This window comes from Schistocerca nitens, chromosome 3 (assembly GCF_023898315.1).
Source record: "Schistocerca nitens isolate TAMUIC-IGC-003100 chromosome 3, iqSchNite1.1, whole genome shotgun sequence".
NCBI classification, from domain to species: Eukaryota; Metazoa; Arthropoda; class Insecta; order Orthoptera; family Acrididae; genus Schistocerca; species Schistocerca nitens.
The window spans coordinates 651,969,099-651,986,165 of record NC_064616.1 but is presented as its reverse complement, the minus strand read 5'-3'; the positions used below and the strand labels follow the sequence as shown (position 1 = coordinate 651,986,165).

At 43.6% G+C, this 17,067-nt stretch overlaps 1 protein-coding gene across 7 annotated transcripts in view; it reads right to left on the bottom strand.

Annotated features, from left to right (window-relative positions):
- The window catches only part of LOC126248617 (cAMP-regulated phosphoprotein 21), a 1,051,584-nt gene that overhangs the window by 452,172 nt on the left and 582,345 nt on the right, over nucleotides 1-17,067 (bottom strand). For 5 of the 7 annotated variants that reach the window (XM_049949775.1, XM_049949778.1, XM_049949781.1 and 2 more), the window contains one exon: nucleotides 165-357. The exons of the other annotated variants lie outside the window; for them this stretch is intronic. In XM_049949775.1, coding sequence (XP_049805732.1) covers nucleotides 165-180 — 16 coding nt within the window. In that variant the 5' untranslated portion in view covers nucleotides 181-357. The remainder of the gene's footprint in view (nucleotides 1-164; nucleotides 358-17,067) is intronic. 7 annotated transcript variants of the gene reach the window in all.

Below are 17,067 nucleotides of genomic sequence, written 5' to 3'. Positions count from 1 at the left end.
TTTCAAATAAGATACAGTACTGCTATGTTACGGGAAAAGGCATAGAAACATTCGTAACAAATGCAAAACATAATAAAAGATTTTCCTGGAAAAGAAACAAATGCCGACAGCACTTTCTTTAAAACAAATATAACTCTATTACGACGAAAATATAATATACTCACTTTCCAGTCTTGCCATTTTATCAAGGGTGAATGGATTATCATTAATATACAGTGACACAAGGCAGAGGATAAGAGCTGGGAGGTTGGATGCCCAAATGGAGAGCAACTACTTGAGTGTACCACTTGTAATCCGTTAGTTCGGCATACTGCCTAGTAGGAGCAGGTCTGGACAACACTCGAATGCCGCTCCAAGCTAGCAAACATAAGAAAAAATAAAACAAAAATTAAAAAACTGAAATAAGGAAAATTTCAGGGAAGCAATTATGCATGCAATGAAACTTATAACTACAAACTTGTTATCCTGTTACAAAACTTAATGTTTGAAAAACAATAAAAATGTATTGTAATATATATTAGATACTTCCTATAGCAAACCGTAACCACCAAGTTCTGCGTGTAAGCCAACTCTGTTAATCAGACTGAGCTTCACAGTGCAAAACAACACAGTATGCTATAGCAAAACACAACCATCAAATTCTGAAACCCTCAGAGCATTACTCAAAAGTAAATATAAGCCAATGACTGTGTTAATCAGACAGGTTTCGCAGCAAAGAGTGACCCAAGCACACACAAACGAAACTTATCTGACACAAATTATGGTAATATTTCAGCGTTTGATAACTGACGGAACTGTTAATGCAAAATTACAGATATGTATGGTGTAAGTGTCTGTAGTGTGTGTGTGTGTGTGTGTGTGTGTGGGCGCGCGCGCATTCGTAAATGCGCTTGCTTGTACGTATGAGCATGTTCAGTTAACTTAATTTAAAGGCAAATTAAATATTGTGGTCATCATCAGCGTCATCGTCATCATCATCTAGCTGACATACACTTCTGCAAAAAGGTCTCATGTAGAGTTTTCCGTGCTTTGCGGTCTTGAACGGTAAGCATGTAGGTTTCTCTTGTGTGTTTTCTACGCATACCCCTAAGGCCGTCGTCTCAGTCTTTTCTCATCTCTTGGAATACAGCAAAGAACTTCCTTAGTCACTTACCATCCATTTGCCTGGCTACATGTCAAGTTCTATCTCACTTCATGTTCATTACAGTTACAATTACGATTTCCACATCGATCTTTTTCTCGATCCATTTGTTTTCCTGTCTCTCATAATAATTCGCAAATGCATCTCTCCATTTCTTGTTGAGGTGGCCTCAGTTTTCGAATGATTTTGGAATTAAAAGTCCATTTATCACTGTCATAAGTCGAATTTGGTAATTTACAGTACCAAGTACAGACGCAGTCTGATTAAAATCATACGGAACTCATCACTAGGTTTCACGAGAGGCTGATCCGTTGTAAGTAGGCTGTTTAGGTTTTTTTTATTGGTAACGCCACCTCTGTATGAAAATCACTGGCTGTGCTGTGTGCAGTCTGTGGCTGCTTTGCATTGTTGTAATACTCGCCATTGTAGTGTTAGGCAGCTGGCTGTGAACAGCGCGTAGCGTTGGGCAGTTGGAGGTGAGCCGCCAGCAGTGGTGGATGTGGGGAGAGAGATGGCGGAGTTTTGAAATTTGTCATGAACTGCTATATTTATATATGATGATATCAAGGTAAATACATTGTTTGTTCTCTATTAATATCTTTCATTTGCTAACTATCCCTATCAGTAGTTAGTGCCTTCCATAGTTTGAATCTTTTATTTAGCTGGCAGTAGTGGCGTTCGCTGTATTGCAGTAGCTTGAGTAGCGAAGATTTTTGTGAGGTAAGTCATTTGTGAAAGGTATAGTTTAATGTTAGTCAGGGCCATTCTTTTGTAGGGATTATTGAAAGTCAGATTGCGTTGCGCTAAAAAAATACTGTGTGTCAGGTTAAGGACAGTCGTGTAAAATTATTAAAAGGGGACGTTTCACCGTCAATGTCAGAGGAGGCAGGGAATGTCGTGTTATCATTAGAAAAGCAGTAACAGCAGAACTCAGTGACTTCTAACGGTGTTCTAGTCATTGGATGTCACCCGAGTAACAAATCCATTACAAATATTGTTACGCCGTCGCCAAGGTAGCCCCTGCGGGCCGGCAACACATCTAACACCACACAGGACCGAGGTTGTCTATGCCCAAGGCGTAAGCAATGGTAAACGTGGGCTGTTTTGGAAACAGACATTCCGCGTACTACTTCCTGCAGAGGGAGTTCGAGATGGCCTGCAGGAAGTATTACTACAGCAACATCTGATTGGCTGTCCAATACTATTTAAAGGCTAGAACCAGCACCGGACGTCACTTCACGCCGAATACCGACCTCAAGGACGTCTCCACGGAAGACTACGTCTTCGCCATCGGAATAGGAATTAAGTGTATGTGTGTTAAAAAGGACTCTTGTGGGAAACTTAGTAGTCATCTTTTGTTGCCTCTAGTAGGGAATTCTTACTGGCTTTGTGACTGTGACTTTTCGTTGTTATTCATTCATTTCCATGTAGACTGACGTAAATAAAAGTTGTGTTGTAAAAACTTTCAAATTGTCTGTTACAGCGAATATTTCATTCCTTCTAAATCTGTCTATATAATTATGAAGTGGAAACGCGAAAGTACAACCACAGCTAAAACAAGACCAGGCAGACCTCACGTGCTACCAGCATTCCAGTTAGCACAATGACTGTGCTTAGCGACTTAAAAATAATGGGGCGCAATTGTCGAGCAGCTCCCTATATGTTCTGGTGTAACCACAAGCACCGGGACGAAGATGAGGAATGCAAGAGAAGAGAAGGCGGTGAAACGACGTCGGCCAATAGCGCACTGACCAGGACGTCACCACGATAGGGGCGGCATCTAGCCGAAGTGAATATAAGCGCCGCTCCTGCCAGCCTCGCCCGGACATTAGTGGACAGTATTAGCACGGCTTAGCAGAGAGTGCTACGGTATCGGTTATTAGTGATCCATATCTATTGCTTGTTTGGACTTCGTCTATAGCGAAGATCATTACTGTTTGCATGCCGCCCATCGCTTGCGACGCTTGCTGTACATTCAAATTAAGTACTGTAAATTCTGATTTATTGAAATGAAACTATTAATGTTATATGTTTGAATTGTTATGTAGCATTCCGAGAACGCAGCATCCTTTAGGCACCCTATACGAGACAATTGGGCAGGACCCCACATTTGGCGACGAGGGCTCAACACTGTAAGCCACGCATTTCTGTAGTCAATGTTAAGTGAAGATTGTGGTGGCCACTGAACAGTGGATACTGGGAACGAGTGATTTGGAGTGACGAATCATGCTGGAGCAATCAGGTTGGATGATTTAGGTTGGCGAATGCCTGGAGAACGTTACCTTTCATTAATGCCAACAGTGAAGTACGGAGGAGGGGAGGAAGTGTCGTTTTGTGTTTTGGTAGCAGGGGGTGGGGGGGAGCGGCACTTCTCGGTTAGAGCGTAGACCCTTTGTTACGCTTAAGAAAACGCCAAACGCGGGAGGATATGAATACATTTTACAGCATTGCGCACTACGTGAAGTAGGTGAAGAGTTCAGAGACGATGGCTGCTTATGTCAGGATGACAATGCACCCTGTGAGGCAATGGTTTGTCGACAATAACGTCCCCGAAATAGACTGGCCTACCTAGAGTCCGAACCTTAACCCACTGTAAACCTTAGAACTGTAACATCTTAGAACGTCTACTTCGCTCAGGGACTCCACAGGCCAAAATCACACCTTCTCTGGTACGACTGAGAAAGAATGGTCTGCCATTCCTCCACAGACATTCAGACACCTCAATGAAAGTCAGCTGAAGCCATATTAAAGGTGAAGGGTGGAAATCCCCATATTGATGGCCAGTAATAGGTGTCTGGAGGTCTCTGGTTTGTTTCAAATACTTACGCAGAGGACCCCCATGTTGTTATATTTTGACGTAAATTCTTTTTTGAACTAATTTTTTAAACTATTTAACATCATTCATGGCACATTAAAACGACGGAATAAATCTGTAACTGATAATCTAGGATCAGGGGATCGGCTGAGAATATTCACGTCAAAGTATGGATCATCTGTAATTGTTACGACAGAAAAAAACCTCCATTCTAGTACGATACCTGAGTTCTTCTGTTTAACAGGCTGCCATACTCTCAAAATCCTTCCTGTTTGCGCCCTGCACGATATAATGCTCTCGGCTTGTGGGCTTGTTCCTATGAACGCCACTGAAATCTCACAACTCGACTGATCCCAGCCACAACACCACAATCTTGTCCCCCCTCTGGAAGAAAACTTTTCGCGTTTGGAACCAATGGTCAGGAGAGAGCAGCTGACGTGAGCATGATAATGACTCAAGTAGCCATATAGAAACTTAGCTGCTATCTCGTTGCATTGCCAAAATAGTCTTTCAATGAATCCCCTGGTCAGCTTAAGGTACTTTTACTTGGGTGTAACGCTACATGCTGCGTTAAATTTCAACCTCCATTGCACATGTAAGATGGTAAATGGGCTCTCTTGTAAAACTGAGTACACACTTGCAGGCAACATGTTCGCAAGCAGCTCATGAGCCTTGGGGCGAAAATTTTACGCGAATAGCCTTGCCTAACTATTCTGTGAGCCATATCTCTCGTGTGCGTGTGGAAACGTAGCAGCACGCAATGGCGACATCTCCACTGAACCTGAGCGCCCATTTGCACTCACCAAACTTTAAGTCTTGCCGTAGGTCAATGCTTCGAATGCAGTTGGCGTTTGGAACGGGTGGCACTTCCGAGGACATAGGACCAGGTTTCTCAGACACCTGGATGCAGGACGCGCGACTTTGTGTGATCGGGAATCAGGGAGATGGGTGCTTGTGGAAGGTTTTACTTAGAGTGTTAATCAGACTTGAGCGTTTGGCTTGGCATAGTGGCTGCACGAATTTGAGCATTTTGCCGATATTCCAATCGCAAATAGTTTAAAGACGGTTGTGTTAACCCTTTCTTGGTCATTTGGTAGCAATTTCAACTACACTATACTACAGGCAGTGAAAGATAGTTGATGAGACACATGGACTTGATGCGAGGATTCGTGCTAATCCCTCAGACAACAGCAATCTCGCAAGGGACATCGCAACGAGGGACTCTTGTCACGAACCACATGCGAGCAATGTAGGAAGTTGCGAGGTGCTCATCAGCCTCTCGGCTGTCGTATGGTCCTCAGAAATATTCAATAGCAGTATAATGAAAGCATAGCCTAATTGTGTTGTCCACTTCAGTGGTGGCCGTTTGTGTGTGTGTGTGTGTGTGTGTGTGTGTGTGTGTGTGTGTGTGTTTGTGTTTGTGTGCGTGCGTGTGTGCGTGCCTGCGTGGCTCTCTAGAAACTGAGTATCTGAGTAAGAAGCACTTTAATACTGAATACTTCTTTACATGCCAAGATGATGTGCAAATCTACGGGAACGGCGCCGGTGTAGCCACGCTGGCCGGCCGGTATGGCCGAGCGGTTCTAGGCGCTTCAGTCTGGAACCGCGCAACTGCTACAGTCGCAGGTTCGAATCCTGCCTCGGGCATGGATGTGTGTAACGTCCTTAGGTTAGTTAGGTTTAAGTGGCTCTAAGTTCTAGGGGACTGATGACCTCCGCTGTTAAGTCCCATAGTGCTCAGAGCCATTTGAACCATTTTTTGTAGCCACGCTACACTGAAAACTGGTGACGGAAAGTAATTTGCCGTTTGCGGTGAGGCGTTCGAGTGACGCACTGTAGGACCTGTGTCTGTGTACAGAACTGTAGATCCCTGATACTTTGTGACGCCCAGGAACCGGACTCTGTGTTCTAATGGCGCTTCTATGATCATCTCTGGACGTAGGAAGGCATTTTAATGTCTGGTGGCTATGGCTATTGCGGTTTATAATATCAGTGAAAAACATTATCTGACCCTGCTAGCTACTCGTGCGTATGCAGATGTAGTTATTGTATGTTATCGATCAACAACAGTGTATTGACATTTGTCTTAACAAACGTTTCTGACTACAATCTACCCTGCAACATCGTTACTCGTGTTTTAGACTGTTTCTGATCACGCTGTATAATAATATTGGCGATATCTCTGTTTAAAGTGTGGTAGATTGGTATATGCAATACAGACACAAAACACATACGTTACACACAAAGGACATGTACAGACTTGTCATACGTCATAGTATCAGATTCATAATTTCTGATATTCGTGTTGTGGGCAACTCTCTTCATGTTTCCGAAAAATCAGTACTGTGAAGACAAATACACTGATATGGACCAGATACCAATAAATTTTGACATCTTTTTCCAATTTATCCTCGTGCTGAATGCTCTTTACGGTGTTTCTCCTCTCTGGGAGAATCTCTAGGTTTGAAACTCTGTGGAAAACTGTTTCCTTTTAGCTGTAAGAGCACAGATGCCTGTTATTAAACTGTAATTTATTTGAATGTTTATTTAACCATTTATTTTAAACAATCAAGTAGAGCGAAGAGCCGAAAGTAGACAATTGTGTATATAGCATGGCACCAGTAAGAAATATATGAATGATATTGCGATCTCCGTTTCCCCGTACCGACTCCAGAGTCATTACTGTAACGCCATTTATTTAACTGAGAAAAACCTATTAATTCGTTTACAGCTAATGTGTACTACAGAGTGCAACATTCAGTTTTCATTGGCTTCTTCACGTCTTCTACGCCACACGCGGGACTGCGCACAAACATACACTTAATCGTATAGGAAACTACACAGTAGATTTTCAGATAATCTCTTATGACATATAGCCGGCCGAAGTGGCCGTGCGGTTAAAGGCGCTGCAGTCTGGAACCGCAAGACCGCTACGGTCGCAGGTTCGAATCCTGCCTCGGGCATGGATGTTTGTGATGTCCTTAGGTTAGTTAGGTTTAACTAGTTCTAAGTTCTAGGGGACTAATGACCTCAGCAGTTGAGTCCCATAGTGCTCAGAGCCATTTGAACCATTTTGTTATGACATATTATTAAATTGGAAAACAAAATCATTAGCTAAATAAAATTCAACTGATTGCTAAAAGCCGGCCGGTGTTGCCGAGCGCTTCTAGGCGCTACAGTCTGGAACCGCGTGACCACTACGGTCGCAGGTTCGAATCCTGCCTCGGGCATGCATGTGTGTGATGTCCTTAGGTTAGTTAGGTTTAAGTAGTTCTAAGTTCTAGGGGACTGATGACCTCAGATGTTAAGTCCCATAGTGCTCAGAGTCATTTGAACCATTTTGATTGCTAAAAATAATATAAGATTATTGGTCCCGATAGTAAACACAACGGATAACAAATTAGTTAGTGAAAAAGCTCCCAGGCTGTGGCTAAGCCATGCCTCCGCAATATCCTTTCTTTCAGGAGTGCTAGTTCTGCAAGTTTCGCAGGAGAGCTTCTGTAAAGTCTGGAAGGTAGGAGACGAGGTACTGGCAGAGGTAAAGCTGTGAGGAAGGGGCGTGAGTGGCGCTTGGGTAGCTCAGTTTGTAGAGCACTTGCCCGCGAAAGGCAAAGGTCTCGAGTTCGAGTCTCGGTCCGGCACACAGTTTTAATCTGTCAGGAAGTTTCATATCAGCGCCCACTCCGCTGCAGAGTGAACATCTCATTCTGGAAACAAATTAGTTACTCCAGGAGACATCACGCTAATACCTCTAGCGTATATAGCGGCCTCAGTTCATCGAGGAAGAGGCCCACAAATTTCTTCAGATATGCCTTATTCATCTGGAGCCACTCACTGGTGATTATACGTCGTACAGCAGGGAGGTTTATTGCTACATTCAACCCACTGTTCCAAATAGTGTCCTACATTTTTAAAGCCTTAACATCAGTCGGTTGGCGGGATAGTCGAGGTGCGATATGGTGCTTGAGTGTTCATGAAACCAGGAATATATGCATCCGGTCCTGTGATCACAGTTGTCGTGCTGGATACGAAAATATCCACAAAGTACCCATCACGAAGATGGGGAAGAAAAGACAGTACTCGCTCATCGAGAATGCTGAAATAAACAAAGTGGTACATGTTTATGGTAACCTCAGTGAAAGGTCACAAGTCATGGTACAGAGAACACACCCAAAATATCATAGAACCCCATCCGGCATGAACTGAACCCTCCACACAGTGTGGGATAAACGCTCATCAGGCCTATGTGCCCTCGATGCTATGTATCATATTATAGCATTGGAAAATAACTTTATTGGGCAGGCTTAAAATCTTGTTAAAGTTCTAACAGGTGAGTTTGGAACAGAGTAAGTTAGTGCGGGGCTGTTGAGCCAGTCGTTATTTCAACACAACATTCGGCCAATGTAACACCTAGGTTCACGGCAGGCAGAAACGCAAGCACCGCTGTGCTACTTAACAGGGCATGGCGAGGCAACACTATGCAACTTCACCGACTGAGCGCTACTACAAAGTCAAACGCAGACGTAGGAAACCTGGTTCAGATGCCCAGAACCATTATTGAAATTACCCAGAGTGAGGCAAGGAGCGCTGATGGGTCCTACGAATGGGGACAAATGCACATTTACAACAAGAGCCACTGAGTCAAAGATGCATGCTAGACCCATTGAATACAGAGGCTTTAGGATCTCGAGAACACATTCTGTCGTGCTGGCATTGTATCTGTATCGCTAGAATCAAAGAGAATGTCAGTCTGTTGAGTTTCAGTGAAACCACGACGTGCTGATCAATGATGGACAGCCTACTACTCGCATGCTGATTTCAACACTGAGAGGCAGCCAACCTAATGCATTCCATTATTGTGATCTGCCACTGCTGCATACTTGGACATTGCGGTTGAGATGGCTGGTGAACAGCAGTCCTCGTCCCCAAGTAAGTCGTTGCAAATGGCCTGTAAGCTGTCATCTGCACACCGACCAGGCGAGGCGCGTCTGCGCCGCCCTCTGGCCAACTCGTGAGCGTCTGCTGACATCTTGGCCGATCCCTAGTGAGTGACTGGGGCCTAGTCTTGATGACAGCCAGCTTCCTGGACCACGTTCGGTAATCTCCACCGACTGCATGACGGGCTGTCTTCGAGAGCTCTGAGGTGGTTGCTGCACTGGCTCATCACATGAAGTCTGGGTGGGCCGCATTTTCCTCGCCTTTGCTACCGTCGCCAGCACAGCACGCAGCTGTGGCACTGACCTGTGGCGGTGACGTTGCGGCTCAATAACGAGCTGTCAGCATTCCTTCGTGGCACATGCGACCGCGCCTGGCCCTCGCCTGCAGTTATGAAGATGGTTATACCGCCATTCACCCTCACTCTTCTCTCAATCTCCTGATTACAATACGACCCCAGCCCCAGTTCGCTACAAAATGAAAAGAGGCAAAATCGTAACTTGTTTGACCACTTTACAAGCCTCCACTCAGCTAACGTCCAGTTGTTTGGCGCAGTGAAGACTGGCATCTATATATGCAGCTGTGAATAATGCCCTTTTGCAAGGTACCCATATAGAAAACTCTAATGCACAATGTTCACCCACAAACTGGTTGATATGGACCTGCACTCACTGTCAGCTGTAATTCCTGTCGGGTTTGAAACTGTTTGTCATAGGCAGGGCGTGATACTCATCTTGCTGTCTGTCAGTGAGGGCCTTTGTACAACCACGTTTCTTACACGGTGCTACATAGCGGCGAATGGCACATTGTTCTTGTAGACGCTTTATGCTGTTGGAGCTGATACGAGAGCTGTTTGGAAAGTAAGGTGCGATCGGTTGCGAAATAAAAACCATAGTGAAAATAAAAAATATTTTATTCGCAACAGTTAGCCACACTTTCCAGCTACCTTCTAAATAGTCGCCGCTCCGACGTAGACATTTGTCGTGGTGTTGTACAAACTTTCCAGTACCCTCGTCACAGAAAGCAGCCGCCTGTGGTTTCGCCAATTCTCTACGCTGGTCTTCTTTTCGTTGTTTGTGCCAAAATGATATTTTCGTAGCCAGCGGTTCATATGAACAGAGATGAACAACGGAGGGAGCAATTAAGAGCTGTATTGTGGGTGATTAAACACTTCCCATCGAAAACGCTGCAGGAGCGTCTTCATTGGCCCTGCAGAATGCGGCTGAAAATTGTCTTGAAGAAAGAACCGCACGCCGGCCACGGTGGCCGAGCGGTTCTAGGCACTTCAGTCCGGAACTACGCCGCTGATACGGTCGCAGGTTCGAATCCTGCCTCGGGCATGGGTGTGTGTGATGTCCTTAGGTTAGTTAGGTTTAAGTAGTTTTACGTTTAGGGGACTGATGACCTCAGATGTTAAGTCCCATAGTGCTTAGAGCCATTTGAACCATTTGAATTTGAAAGAAACCCATGACATTTATGTTATGTGGGCTGCATAACTTCAGGCGCAATCTCTTCCTAGATCCACATATTTCACGGGAGACACTGTTGTTTGTAGTCATTTTTACGTGACCACTTTTCGCTCTGAACTGAAAAAAGGCACACTAAAGACACTGCCCAACACATCTGTGCAAAGTTACATCGGATTTTCACAGTGGTTTCCATTTCGCGCCTAATCGGACCTTACTTTACGAATACGCCTCGCAGATCAAATGTAGCAACTTCGTCCACAGTGAGGTGTGCGCATGGCCATGTCCAAACACAATAGCTCCTTTCCGCCATTTTCTCTCACGTCGACCCATCTTACCACGCTGATTCCATGCAACCGAATTACGAGGGCGCGCTCACACACACACACACACACACACACACCCACACACACACACACACACACACACACACACACACATTCCAATTCATTGCCATGAATTACGTCAGATGGAAGGTCACATGGTCGCCTAGTGCTAGTTTTTCATCATTTGCATCGTTCAAAACCGACCAGTGTGCTCTTTTAAGTGAATGTCTAGTATTTTGTCCGCTGAGCTTGTAGCAACAGTGTAATGGGAATTAGACGAAATTCTAGAGATCCTGCATCATAATAAATAAACCTTGAATTGAATCCTACTAGTTCCGAATACTATTGCGTTACCAGTGTTATATTGTATTTGGTCTATGGTAGCTTTATTTCAACGAAAGAGCGACATATCACCAGATTTCAGTGCCATGCAAGGACACAGGTAGAGATTTCACCCCCAGGTTTTGTAACAAGATCTGCCACTGCCCGATTACCCTTTCATTGGATCACTTTTATGTTAATTTATTATATAAAGTTTTTCCTTCTGGTTTCGAAATGCACAAGTATTCAAAGCTTCTTCTCCGTGTTTAGAATCTTAATGGCATTCAGAATTCTCTGGACAGCAGCGGAAAACATTTTAAGCCACTACAGAATTACGAGCCCATAAACATCTGATATTCATCTGATATTCCTGATCAAGTTGATGCAATAGTGAAGACGCCAGACTTTAAAGGGAATAAGTTTCTAACATCCATAGGCCCTTCCTAATCAAAGTTTTTCGCGTTTTCACAAATATTATTACTCGTATCCGATGATGATTCATTTCACAAGACCACGGTTGATTTCCTCCTTTGCCTATGTTCGCCTAAGATAATGGCCTGTTTCTAATGCACATTAAACTCTGAAGTTAATTCATTCTCATCTACGATATGATAGAAGCTGAAGAAAGGAATCAGAATTTGTGCTACGTCCAGGATTTCGACAGGTGTCTCCTGCTTATTAGGCAGATGTGTCAGCCATTACACCACCGTAGCAGTATAGGTAACACAGCCGCATGGAGTACGCTCGCCTTAACACAAACCTTAATTCACGCCATAAGAAGGGGTAAATAGGCTGAAGGCATGAATTCAGGTAGTCTGTGTCGATGTGTAATGGATACTGCAACAGTGGTGTATTGGCTAACACATCTGCCTAGTATGGTGGAGACACAGGTTCATGTCCTGCCCATGGCACAAATTTTTGATTCGTTTCTCCAGCTTCTGCCATTATCTTAGATAAAGTTGAGACTCGAATGTCTCAAGGAAAATTTAATTACGTAAGATCTATAGCTCCTTCTCATCTGCTATGACGTTTTCAGTATTACCGTGCAGTTGGACACTGCATAATTTATTCAACAGGAAAATTTTGATGGCACCGTTAATGAGAACGACTTTTCAGTAAAAAGAGCCACCCTGCATAGACTGATCGGTACAAGATACAGTAAACTTGCGTTCAAGAATACAAGCCTAGAACTAGGACATTTTAGAAGTTTAATTTCCCACAATGCAGGTCGGAGTATTTTTATTTTCCATCGGAGTGTGGGAATCTTCTAACGATCACGTACCCCTTTCTTGCATCAGTGCAGTCAACAGCCGTAGAAAAATGTGTGGCTTTAATAGTGGCTGCTACTTCATTCAGATGATTATAGACTTGACACCTCAATCGTCATTTCTGGGGTTCTTACATGTTTGAGCGTCCTTCCCGAAGTGATTTTAATTGTGGAAATAATACAACGTCTCCTGTACCATGCCTGGGGAGAAGGCTATCAGAGAGACAAGCAATCTGAACTCGCGAACTGACTAACCCGAGTGGGCAGGCATGTCGTCATGGTGACAGATTGTAGTTGTCTTACCACAACATTGGTCTCTTTTAGTGAGTTTCCTCATGGAGTCTGTTCAAAAGGGTTTCATATCATGAGGGTTGACTGACTAACCTAGAAGGAAAAACCCGAAATGCTCAATTCCTTTGACTTGGGAAAAACTATGAGCGTCATTTTGACAATGGATCGAGACAGTTGTGGTTTTCAAACGTTATTTATTGCAGTTTTTCTGGGGAGGGGTGGAGATCCTTTGTCAGCTTACTGTGAAATGAGTTATGTCTCAGTTGCATAATTAATGTACGAGTACAAGTGCGTGCTGAAAAGTAATGCCTCAAAATTATTTATGTGAAAACTATTGAAGTTTTTAAATGAAACAAATGTTACGTTCTACATCTCTATTATTCATGTCCACGTATTTGCAGCCGTCTGCCGCTAGAGGGCTCCGAACTGTAGTGTGTAACATGGCGGTGTGTAACGTAACTATGTAGGTGCATGAGAAACAGCGTGCTTTAATCGAGCTTCGGATTTGAAGAGTTCCTCCACACATGAAACACCCTGTTCTTCAGGACGACAAAGTAGGACAACACACGAGAGCTGCGACATTTATGACATTCCGATCCCATGAGTTCACTGTAAACGCTCATGCTCGATACAATTCCAACTAGGCCCCATCCGATGATCATCTGTCTCCAAAACTTAAAGAAAATATTCGAGGCTACGGTCGCAGGTTCGAATCCTGCCTCGGGCATGGGTGTGTGTGATGTCCTTAGGTTAGTTAGGTTTAAGTAGTTCTAAGTTCTAGGGGACTTATGACCTAAGATGTTGAGTCCCATAGTGCTCAGAGCCATTTTTTGAAAATATTCGAGGGCCTCACTTTGATATTGATGACGCCGTGCAAGTAGAGTTGCGGTTGTGGCTCCGTCAATAAAGTCAAACATTCTACAGTGACAGTATCAACAAACTGGTGTCCCGTCGCGAGAAATGCGTTCGTCACCGGAGTGACTACGTAGAGAAATAAATATGTAGACATGAAGAATAAAGATGTAGAATATTAGTAACTTTTGCTTTATTTGAAAAGCATTCAGTGCATTCATATAAAAAATTGGGAGCCATTACTTTTCCGCACGCCCTCGTATCATAGTTGTCAGGCCATTCAATAAGTGCGTTGCAAACGCTCACTTGCGGTTTATTCTGCTCTTAGGTCACTCAATGACGACGTACTTCTTTGCAACTCGAGTCATATTCAATTTTTTTGGTTACAATTTCTGGAGATTCTCAGTTCTCTGAACATGAGCAGCATCAATTTTGGTCGATGACCTTCCTTGCCGAAGGTCAGTTTCAGTTGACTGACGACCATTAGTGACACAGGTGTGATTATAGAGCATTATCTCCGTAGGCTTGTTTCTGTAGTATAAGAATGTACACAAATTCTTTCCTCTCTTTCTCGCAAAATATGACCATTATGTCAGGCATTATAAAAATGACTATGACCAGCGTAACAATCAAATGACAATAGCTAGGAAACTAAACGAGATATTAACAATGTGGTTACTCAGCATGTTGCGACAGATACAGATCTGTCAACGACGCGTCGCTACATGCGTTGGTCCACATAATAAATTAGTTCAGCAGTTTTCTGAACATATCTCGCACACACGTCTTTATCCACTGCATCGCTTCGAAGGTGACAGTTGTATTCATAATATCAGTGCATCATGAAGCTCTGATGTTCGAGTCGCCCCCAAAAAATTTCTATTAGAAATAGATCAAACTAATTGGTTCACATTTCAGGCTGGCGTGCCGTAAGACCATTATGATCATAAACGATAGGCACCTCAAACATTTCTTTAGGATCTGTGACCACTATAGCTTCAAACGGATGGATGACAGAGTGTATAATCTATAACTGCGTAGTATTTGACAGCAAACATTAGGTAAGTGCTACGAAGCCACTCGACTTAAGTGCTGATAAGATTCTGTGTTGAAAGTAAGCCAAAAGAATTTAATGAGTTTAATGTTTGAGAATCCTGTAAAAGTCCAATATTCTCCCCAGTTTCCTTGCTTGTAGCACATGCCACACTTTCCGCATTAACTGGGCACTACTGATACTCTTACTTGTTTTCTTTCTAGGCGCTTCAGTCCGGAACCACGCTGCTGCTACGGTAGCAGGTTCGAATCCTGCCTCGGGCATGGATGTGTGTGATGTCCTTGGGTTAGTTAGGTTTAAGTAGTTCTAGGAGACTGATGACCTCAGATGTTAAGTGCCATATTGCTTAGAGCCATTTGAGCAATTTGAACTTGTTTTCTTTCCTTCAACATAATTCGATACCCCGAAGCATTCAACTGCGTCTGTTTGAAGCAGTTTCAGCCTGAGTAAACAAATTCTAAAACCAATGACCAACTCCGAACAACTGAAGGATACATGCATACAAGAAATTGTTACACATGTCAAACGAGCTGCACGTGATTTGTAACCTTAAGCTTAGAAACACAGCATTATTTCTTACTGTAGCTTCGGTGCATTAGAACATGATTTGTTTGTTGTTTATTCAGTTTCACAAGTATCGTTTCAGGGTCAGCTGTGCTTTTCGTTCCTACTTCAGATACAGTTTTACCGCGGTTTACATGTATTGCCTAAGCTGGGACAATTGCTTTGAAAGGATAATGTTGATTTCCTTCCCCATCCCCCATTTCGAGCTTGCGCTACGTCTCTAATGACATCGTCGTCGATAGAACGTTACATATTAATATCCCTTCCCAGCGTTTCCGAACACATTTCTACTGAGGGGAGTCTAAGAGCTACAGGTATGTTAATAGTTACTGCGTACAATTTTGGTGATGTCTCGATTTCTTTGATTTTTCCGAAGTACTCTAATGCAGATTTCGGTTAGACTTCTATTGGAAAGCTATGTTACTAGAGGCAGTGTACCAACTCAGAAGGAAGAACGGAAGGTTAGGGTTTAAAATCTCGTCGACGACTTGGTCATTGGGGATGTACCTTCGACTTAGTAGTAGGAGGATTACGGAAGCATTCTACCGTGGTCTTATAAAAGGGAACCACCCTATTTTTTTCTCTGACTAAAACTCAGACTCCATCCGAACATTCCTAGGAAGGCCCATTGGTGCCGACCGACCGCCGTGTCATCCTTAGACGACAGGCGTCACTGGATGCGGATATCGAGAGGCATGTGGTCAGCACACCGCTCTCCCGTCCATTGTCAGCTTTCTTGATCTGAATTTGCCCTAAATGAATTAGAAAACTACCTAAAACCCACTCTTCGGTGGCTGAAGCTATAATTGTCTCCTCTTGAATAAGACCAGTGTCTCAACCATAGCATCTCTTTGGTCCGTAAGCATTCAGTATGGGAAATATACCAGACTCAATCCACAGCAGTTTTCCATCGCTTTGCTGAAAAAATTACGTTGAGAGCTGTAATGCTCGTTTTTAAAAGGACCTGGCCGAGATTCTTCGACATCCTTTTCCTCCCACACCGCCGCGCGGGATTAGCCAAACGGTCTAGGGCGCTGCCGTCATGGACTGTGCGGCTGGTCCCGGCGGAGGTTCGAGTCCTCCCTCGGGCAAGGGTGTGTGTGTTTGTCCTTAGAAATAATTTAGGCCGGCCGGAGTGGCCGAGCGGTTCTAGGCACTACAGTCTGGAGCCGTGCGACCGCTACGGTCGCAGGTTCGAATCCAGCCTCGGGCATGGATGTGTGTGATGTCCTTAGGTTAGTTAGGTTTAAGTAGTTCTAAGTTATAGGGGACTGATGACCTTAGAAGTTAAGTCCCATAGTGCTCAGAGCCATTTGAACAATTTTTTTTGATAATTTAGGTTAAGTAGTGTGTAAGCTTAGGGACTGATAACCTTAGCAGTTAAGTCCCAAGAGATTTCACACACATTTGAACATTTTCCTCCCACACCTTATGCTCTGTTTCTAATGACGGGACATCAAACCGTAATGTTATTCCTTCCTTCATCTGCCTAAGTTACGACGAAAGTGAGGAATGATGCAGTGTTTAACACAAGTGACTTCTCTTACTTATTTATTTGTTTGCTGATATTTATATAAATGGCTTCCAAACCTTTAGGCTCAAAACTATGCAGACGGTAGTTGACCTAAACTGAGTACGTTGAGATGAGGAACCAGTAAACGGAAATGAATATATCCTTCGGTACGATGTCTTCAAAGGGCAGTGCATGTAAGAACATGCATACAAACTTCTTACTTTTCGTAGCGCTCAGCTGCCTTACCCACCAGCGTTGTTATTGGTACCTTGCAAAACTACGCACAGTCATCTGCGATGTATCTTCGGTGCGGCTTATCATTGTTTACAGTCCATAAAAGATTTTCAAGGAACCTGCAGACTTGTACGAGGGTGTGCTGAAAAGAAATGCCTCCGAATTTTTATGTGAAAACTCTAAAACATTTTCAAATGATACAAACGTTATTAACATTCTACATCATTATTCTTCATGTCTATCTATTTTCAGCCATCTGCCGCAAAAGGACTACGAACTGTTGCGTGT